Below are 9,537 nucleotides of genomic sequence, written 5' to 3' on the forward strand. Positions count from 1 at the left end.
TTCATTGTCGGATGATAAGTTCATAGAATGTGCGGTAGACGAACGAATGTCTGGGGCTAGCACTGTCTCCGTCTGTGGAAGTATTAATGTTAGATTCCTTTCTAACTGCCGAGTCGGGAGCGCAGCAGTAAACTTGGGTCTCAAGTTCGCGCTCGAAGGTGCACCTGCACATATTAACAAAGCGCATTACCGCGTTGATTGCATCTTTTCACAACCATAGATATCCAATACGATAGTTCAGTACGGCATCACAAACGCCATCCTTTAGGAAGTTTGCAAAGGGGTGAAGTACAAATAGCAACGATTACTGCAAACATTTAGTGGCTCATAACTTCATAATTCCCATGTTGTTAGAAATGGCAAGTGCAGTTGGGAAAATGACTGTGCTAATATTCGGATTGATCGGTCCCAAGGCCTAATCACTTACCCGCACCCTGTGTCACTATGTTTAATGTTCTTTCTTGTCAGAAAAGCATTGCTTTTAAGAGTAATTGCATAGTGGTGTAACAAAGGTAAATAGGCCCCTGGGGCCACTGATTATCACTCTGAGGACACTATAAAAGACTGTCCCCCCCCCCCCCCTTCTTCATCAATTATGTGTTTTCTGGTTACTGAATAGATGATGTTGAAAAAAATGGGATAAGCAAGTTTGGAATTCATTCATACTGCTGATTATACGTTTGACATTCCCCCTCCTCCTCCTTCTCCTCCTCCTCCTCCCCCCCCCCTCTCTCTCTCTCTCTCTCTCTCTCTCTCTCTCTCTTTCTTTCTCTCCCCCTCCTTCACTCTCTCCCTTTCTCTCTTCTCTCCCCATGTATATCCATCAAGTTATTCATCCATCCATTTTTATCCATTCATCTTTCCATCCATCCATCCATCCATTCATTCATCCATCCATCCATCCATCCATCCATCCATCCATCCATCCATCCATTCATTCATCTATCTATATCTCATCGTTCTCATCGCCATGCTTCCGGGTTTCAGCTCGTTGAAAGTCATTGCATGATGTACATGATTGTTAAGTTTATCAGAGCCCATTTTTATCTTCTACTCTATCAAATAATGATCGCGGGGAACCCCGCAGAGAACTCACAAACGTTGGTATATACAAAAGCGTTGGTGTTTATATGATTCTGTCGGACTGAGGAAAAGTTTCCAAAGTCGCCAGGTGCTAGATTCCGGTTATGTATACACGTATAGGAGTTGGTGGATTGTCGTTCACGGAAAAGCGTGGGCGACGCGATTGCCTGTTGACCTGGTGAAAGTAATAAAAAAATGAGAAACAGAAAAAATTCTCTTCAGAAGCAGCTGCATCCTATCTACCAATAGGAGTACGAATGAAAAGAACGAAAAATGAGAAAAATGAAATAGAAATGAAATTAGATTGAATATTGAAAATAAGTCACCTTCCACGATCGTATTCAGCGTGTTTCTTGGATTGATTTTTCATCTATATACGTTTGATATAGGACGGCAAGCTGCATTCATAAAAAAAAATCGATATTTCTTTACAATTTTTCCTTGCGATCTTTTGCGAGAATAGCGGCGGGAATTACCTTGGGAAGGTTGTCAAAGTCACATTCAATGAGGGTAGCATTCATCAAGTAGGTCCTAAAAGTGGTTTGTTTTTTTTTTTCTTTTCTATGATTTCATATGCTCATTTTTTTATTACTTGGTAACATTTTTTTTTAATCTGTGTGCACGGACACGCTGAATGAAGGACAGCCATGACTTAATCTTGTACAGTGCTGAAATAAAATGAATGAATGAATGAATGAATGAATGAATGAATGAATGAATGAATAAATAAATAAATAAATAAATAAACAAATAAATGTTAGACTTTTACCATGCTGTGTGGAAAGGATTTCTCATCGCTTGTGATAAAAGACTGAACCTCATATACCCGTCAAACGTTTAAAATGCTCACAATGACTTTGTGAGCAACTATCACCATGTTTCAGACAATTCTGAGCATTTCGAAAAGCCGAGTACGTCCGTCATTGTCCGTCCGTTTCTGCGGGCCCAGCGCCTACGCAAAATCAAAATGTCGTTTTCACTCGATTTTGGATTTCTGATAGAACCAGTATAGCAATAGCCATTAATTTTTCATCATCCTAGACTTTAATATAACAAGATAGAGCTTGTGCGTCAAAGTTTTAAAAATCGCGCAAATGCCTTTGTGCACAATATATTGTAATGTAAAGCGTTTTTTAAGCAGCCATATGGCTCCTCAAAAAGGCGAAAGACATCTTAATTGCTCGTTCCAAAGCATCATGAGATGTAAATATGATTTTATGCATCTTAAAGTCGTACATTGATTATAATGACGGCATCTGAATTTTGAAATAGTCGGAATTAAACATATGACCTCATGCTGTTCAATAATTATCTTACTGTACCAGTGCTGTATCTCGATATTCAGGTTATGCGCGATTTTATGTTTTCACTGACTTCCAATACGTTGTAGTACACAGTTTTCTCATTAATATCTCGATTTTTTCCCCATTTTGACGTAGTAATTAATCATGGTGAAAACTTCAAATTTAGGCGACATGTCCAAATTTCCCATTTTGCCTGAGACATCATTTGAATTTGTTCAAATAAAAATCCTCTTGCCGCATTTACAGCTGGGTTTGAATCTCAGTTCCATTGTTTTGTTTTGTGCTTTTTTTTAAACCGAAGCCGATACCTTTGATTACGCCACATTTTACACATTTGACACACTATATAATGAAATGAAATGAAATAAAATAAAATGAAATGAAAGGAAATGAAATGAAATAGATTGAAATGAAACAATTGGGCTCTTTGAAGCCCAGTTAGATAGACAACAAGAATATTTTCATTTATTTCTTGACCTACATCGGGGCCCACTATTTCAATGGAATATGTTTTGATCTTTTTTTTACCTCAATTTAGCAAGAGCATGACATGTTGACATGAACAACTTGAATAAAACAGGATACTGATGGATTATAATACCCACACACATCCACACGCGAGAACACGCCATTTCAGTTTACTTTGTATCTCAGGAACAGTTTGTCCAAAATGTGATCAAATTTTGTGTACATAATGCATCTAGAACTTGACCAGACAAGTATATTTCAAGATACATGTACTTGTATATCATGTTGAAGTTCGAAGACGTAATGATTAGGTCAATAAGCGTGGTCCCGCAACTGTTCGTTCGCTCCAAATGATGAAAGCTGATCACGCGCGATCAGCTTTCATCATTCATGAAACTTGTCCATCTGCACAGAGGAGAGGAGGGGGAAGAGAATCAGAATTAGACGGTGCAAATCTTATTGATATTCAGAATTATAGAGATGAAGATTGGCGAGACGAAACGGAGTCTCACTTATTAGGGGATAATCGGAGAGTGTCGCGTTGAACCACAGCTATGACTCTCACAGCATTCGCTTGATATACATGCGTCCTGGTTTCTCCTTCACTCATTTGAACTGTTTGTTTCTTCTAAGAGGGAATTGAATTAAGGACTCAGATAAAGTTTTGAATAGTTTATTATCAGGTAGACAATTTATTGATAGACAAAGCTCAAGTGATCATTGAATCTGGAAATGACATCGGACCAATGAACACCAAATTTCCCATCATTAAAAGGAGAAAGATAGGGGAGAGAGAAAGAGGGAGAGTGAGGGGAAAGGGAGAGGCTGGTCTAGCAAAAGTTTTGTGTTCCCACAACAACACCCTTTGTCTAAGATTGGAAACGTGCAATTTCGATGCTAATCAGTATTCACTCAATTCTCCCTTTGTCAGTGTTGGATGGTCTCCAAAAGAGAAGGTTCTGTTAGTGTGAAATGGTAAAAAAGCAGGGAATTCTGCCACTTTGAGACAAACAAGGCTTCATCTGTCTCTTCGTCATTGTGAATAAACTTCTACCAAATAATCTCGCTGTATAATCACTCTCGAGGGATCGACAAGAAATGAAAAATGACAACAGAATATCACACTCCATTTGGGAGACAAGTTGTCTTCAAAACGTCTGGAAACATCTGGAAAAAGAAAAGACGTTATTGACAACCAGCTTGCGAACATTTCTTCGCGAATTGCATAATTACTCTACTTTTATGAAGCAGTCATTTGCTAGTGTCATCACTGGTGACGAAAAGAAAATGGGGGACGCCAGTCATCTAGACCAGATGCTAATTGGTATTATTTTTACCCCCTGGCGTTTCTCAACAAACACACACTACTCCACACAGACACGGACACACACATACACACACACACACACACACACACACACACACACACACACACACACACACACACACACACACACACACACACACACACACCATCACACACACACCATCACACACTCACACCATCACACACCACATAAGCGCACACACACAAAAAACACAGAGAAAACTGGGTCAATGTCCGAATTGTAGCATCTGTCGCAATTCCTCCAAACGGAAGAGACTCTGTGGCGTTAAAGTCAGTCACGCAATAAATCACAAGAAAATGAGAAGATGTACAATGACAAATAATCTAAGCTTGACTGCATTAACCTTTTAACCCTTCACTGCAATGCCCAGTAGTGTCGTTATTGATAGTCGCATTGTCGTATTTAGCAGAAAAATGGTGGAAGACAAAAACGTGTATATAATATGCCATCACGATTTCAGGGCCTTTTGCTTTCCATCAGTTGGGTGAGATTATGGTATGTCGATAAACATGGTTTATGTATAACTTATAGTTTTATGCGTGGTATTATACACGTAGATAGATAGATAGATAGATACAGACAGCTGTAATTCAGAGAAAATGAGCGTGTTCCAAGGCAGAATGTAGAAAGCGTGTTTTTGTCACCCTGTCCGAGCATTAAGTGGCGATCGTGCCTCTAAAATCAAAATTCTTGCGAAACTGACAAAACCAAATGAAAAATTAAAACAAAAAATGATATTCGATCCCGACGAGCGAGTAGATTCCTGAGACATTCGATAGCCCCCATGTTCCCCTTCCACGTCCCAGTCCTGGTATAAAAGCGCGAATGGGGAACAACTAACGGAACAAAACGTGTCTCACTGCCTTGGAGGAGGGGAACCCTTCCCCATTAGTGATGCCCCCGTGCTCGTCCGCCAACTTGCGACTCGCATCCGTTACTCCGAAACTGGGACTGGTGTCTAGGATTTCATTACGCCCTCATTGTCCGTGTCTCCGATGTAAATGCGTCCAAGTGGTTATCAGCACCGGTTCTTTGTCTGGTCCCCTTATTTCCCGCGGGACGAAAAGGAACCGGGGTTTTATTACTGCCCCCACCTCAAGATTACCCGCTTTCATTTCAAGAGTTATCACACATACCTTTATAAGAGGGACTGTTGTTAAGAACTATACACAGATGCATGAGAGGACTTCAGAGAGAAGCATAAATGTGCCGTGGTGTTGATTGAGAAACTTTTTGGCGTCTGCTGAACGTATGACTGTAATGTCTTGATTGACATTCCATATGCATGCATTATTCATGGGATCCTTTCAAGGCACGACACAAGGTGTATCTATACTCTGCTTCCCTCTTTCAGCTCCGCAGCTTCAAGTTTCTCCTGAGTTTAGCCAAACACAAAACATTCCCTATTTGCCTGTCTGCGGTCGTCAGGGCGTTTAGGCTCGGAAGGGATGGGATACTGCTTGTTCTGCTAGTCAGCTAGTAGTACTGCTAGTTGGCTGCTGCAGTCCTGGGCTCGGGACGATTTAGCGTCAACCGAGGATTCTTCATCACCCGTCTATTTCAAGCCCCTTTTCATCACCATTTTACTCTAACTTTATCAATACAATCCTTCTATTTGCATCGATCGCCTTCATCACGATCACTTCCTCTGTGATTCTATGGCTATGGAACCTTATAAGAAAGAACTCTTATGACATCATTAAAGCTTGTGTTATCCAAGGCTGTTTCACATTACGTCATCCAATACAGAGCCCTTCTGGTTTTTCTAGAGGAATGTCTTGGTCACGTGAATGTGACATCACGCACCCTATTCATCAAAGATGATTTTCAAACATTTCAATCATAAAAACGTCATTTTTTTTTTGATTTGGGATTCGATGACTTCTTCTACCTAATACGTTGCTTCTAAACTAGATATCTTTGAGGCATCTTCACTAATTAGCATGATTAGGATGATTTTCTTTGTTTTTTATTACAAAAATTGAAAGGTTGAATATGTCATGCTTTAGCATGATGTCATGACAAAGGCAGAGGAAACACGCTGTATTTTACCAAGGTGATTATTTAAAGAGATTGCCGCTTCGGGCGCACTGACATAAGAAAACGAAGAGTTGTTATTCTTGAGGTCATAATTCTCATGTGTCTACTATCCTTTTTGTTTTACATTTTCATCATTCATTTACTGTTCTAAATCAACGTCTTTGTACGGGTAATTCTCCTTCCCGACTTGTACATAGGAAGCGGCTGCTAAATTTGCCAGGACATCCTCGCTAATCCCAGTACATGGACACAGTAATTATGTTCAATGGCATCCATTCGGAGCAGGCCAAACCGCCCAACTCAAAAGACTCGCAGATATCACATCGATACTACAAGACGAGGCGCATTTGAGCCGATCAGCTGGGCGGCGCTGTCAGCCAATCCCCGTGATCACGTTGACGGTGTGACCATTAGCAGGCGACCTCCGGCCGCGGAGAAGTCGTCGACCGATTCAAGTCACGATATTTCCCTGGCATCGTGTCGACCCGCCATTGAGGCGCTCTGCTCGATTCGACGGCAATGAAAAAATACACCCTAACCGCTCCACTGTCTACACATCGGGTTTAATACCCCTCCTTACCACTTTACCGATCGTTCGATGAAATTGGACTTCAGTGACGAAGTGGAGCCATTGACCCTGAGTGGGCTTGGTGCTGCAATGGCGTCATTGAGCTGAACGAACACTCTACAACCTTCATTCATGTTCTCTCTCCTCTCTCCCTCTTTTTTTTTCTTTCTTTCTCCTACTCCCTCTCCTTCCCTCTCCCTCTCCATCACTCCCTCTCTTTCTTTCTCCCTCTCTCTATCCTATGAGATAAAGCCAGGATTTTACCCCTTTTGGGGCTCCTTTTCAAAATTATTTCCTTTTTGTTGAAATTATTTATAAAACATGGATTTAAAGTCCGTAAATTCATTTGAACGATTGGTTTGAATATAGACACAAGATTCATTGCAGAGCAGTTGCAGTGCTTCCATGCGTTTTCCTTTCTCTACTCCTTCGATGGTTCGGAAGTAATCGTTTGGAAAATAAATGCTTTTCTAGTACTTCTACTTACTCAACTTTTCCATCTTTGCAACGTAAAGGCAACAGTCAATTTCACATCATTTTCCTGGTAATATTGACATCTCTTCTATTTTCTTGTTATAAAGTTTGTCATCAGCCTTGCACTCGGAAATGCTCTCTCCACTTTGATACTATGTTCATTTTTCCCTCTGGTCATCCAATAGTAGCAATTGATTGTCATTCGCACTCTCATTCAACTTAATATATTCTTTGAAGCTTTTTTTTTTCTTTTGTCATTGTTGTGTTTTATAAAGTATTTTTGTCTTGTTATCTCTTGTCCTGTCTATTCTTGTCTTATTACTGCTTAGTTTCTTTGTATGGTTCGTCACAAGAAAAAGTGACAACATCATTTCTTCAAAACATTTAGAAACATTTTGCAACTGTCGTTTATGTCGACAGGTACTCCTAAAATAATTGAGGTTTGTTGATTTGTTTTTGTTTTATTTTTCTAGGGTTGTAAAATGAACAAGCGACTCTTTTCAGTGCATCCCTTTATTCTCTGACAGACCATGATGTTCAACCAAAACATAGGATTACATAATTTCACTCACTTGAAAATAAGACATTGATAATCCTTTGACTCATGTTATCTATTTATGCTGTGTTTCTTATTTTAATTATGCAATGAAATGTAAATGACATCAAATATGGTGTTTATATCATGTTGTTATGAAAAAACAGATAAATGAATCAATTCGAATGAAGAAAAAATTAACTAATATGTTATTGCTCTGTTACCAATGTCTTTTATCTTTTCAGAGTCATTGTGCCGTTTGTCGCATCGTGTACAACGCACGTGAGCACAAACCCCCGGTCCTTCCGAGGCAACAGCACGACAACGTCATTTTGCGCGGCGGCTGGGTGAGCACCCACTGCGAGGTTCGACCCGTGTACTTTTTGACTAGGCACCTCCTCTTCTTCGACAACCACACTTGGGAGGGACACTTTCATTACTACAAGGACCCGCTCTGCCAGTTCCCAATGTACACGGTCTCCGTGAAGGGAACGCGAACTTCCGGTAATCCCTCAATCATTGTGGAGGGCGCTTTCGACTTCAAGTTCACGAGCCTTGCCATGTACCTGACTCCGCAGAGCGAGAGGGAGGTGAACCGGTTCAACTCCAAGAAGGGTCAGGGGTGTGGCAGGCGGGGAGCCTGGAAGATAGGCAAGACGCTGGACGTGACGTCAACGGGTGGGTGTGACGTTATCGGCATCGAATTGCCCCACACCGAGTTCGAGCTCCTCAAACTGCAGGACGATCCAGAGCTCGGCCTCCTACTCTTCAACGGACAGCGACCCAGCGACGGACGCAGTCCAACTAGGGAAGACCTCAGGCCAACTTCATTTCAGAGCCCGCTAGTTCACTGTTCGGAGCACGGTCCGATGGACGTTGTCTATACAGAAAACGCGGGAGAAAGTAACGGCAGTCGTGCTACCATAGCAACCAGCAATACAATTTTCTTCAGTATATTAATATTAGTAATAAACTCAGCCACAAAATGGCGGTTATAGCAAATAACTGATCTGATTTGATTTTCACCACTCTTTTTAAAACTGCACAGAAAAAGAAATGTAAATTTGAAAATTGCTTCCTATATTGACACTTATTTTGTAAGATATGATCTTTTTAATTGTAAAGTTTGGTTCAACTATTTCGAAAGACAGTTTTATATCATCTTGTGCATACTTGAAATAAGTTCCAAACAGCTGATTTCTTCTGTACATATGGTTGTTGATATTAAGCGAATAATGTCATTTTGTCTGGTATTTCCATGAATGTGTATGTGTATGAAACAATGTAGTAAGAATAAGAATATTTTGACTGCCAAAAAGATGTGTTGATCACGATATCTTTGACAAAGTCGACTATTAATCTTGTCATTACTGTTCACTTGTAATGGCTTCGGCAGATCAAAGCAGCACTAACATGCGCAAACTGTGACTCAAAGAATAAGCAGTCAATCGAAAAGAAAAATATTGATATGGCATACAATTTTTATCGAAAGACGTGTCGCAATTTTGAGTGGTGTCTGTTTTGAAAAATGTTGCGTAAGAAAGATTGCCTTCATACCAATAAAAAATAGATAAATAAATAAATAATACTAAGCCCCTGGCCATGGTTTCATGTGTTAGACTTTCTTTGAACATCTTTTTAAAATCTCTCATGGGCAGCATTACCATAAAATTACTTTTAATCACGATTGCTCAATATGTCTCCACCGCCACCACC

At 40.3% G+C, this 9,537-nt stretch overlaps 1 protein-coding gene across 1 annotated transcript in view; it reads left to right on the forward strand.

The window, feature by feature from the left end:
- The window catches only part of LOC139712566 (protein APCDD1-like), a 70,672-nt gene extending 61,853 nt beyond the window's left edge, over nucleotides 1–8,819 (forward strand). The window contains exon 5 of the mRNA XM_071624375.1: nucleotides 8,067–8,819. Within this exon, the coding sequence (XP_071480476.1) occupies nucleotides 8,067–8,819 (753 nt within the window). The remainder of the gene's footprint in view (nucleotides 1–8,066) is intronic.
- Nucleotides 8,820–9,537: the final 718 nt, after the last annotated feature.

Source organism: Diadema antillarum, unplaced genomic scaffold (assembly GCF_040938485.1).
Source record: "Diadema antillarum isolate AM-2024a unplaced genomic scaffold, OU_Dant_1.0 seq00001823_RagTag, whole genome shotgun sequence".
Lineage (NCBI taxonomy): Eukaryota > Metazoa > Echinodermata > Echinoidea > Diadematoida > Diadematidae > Diadema > Diadema antillarum.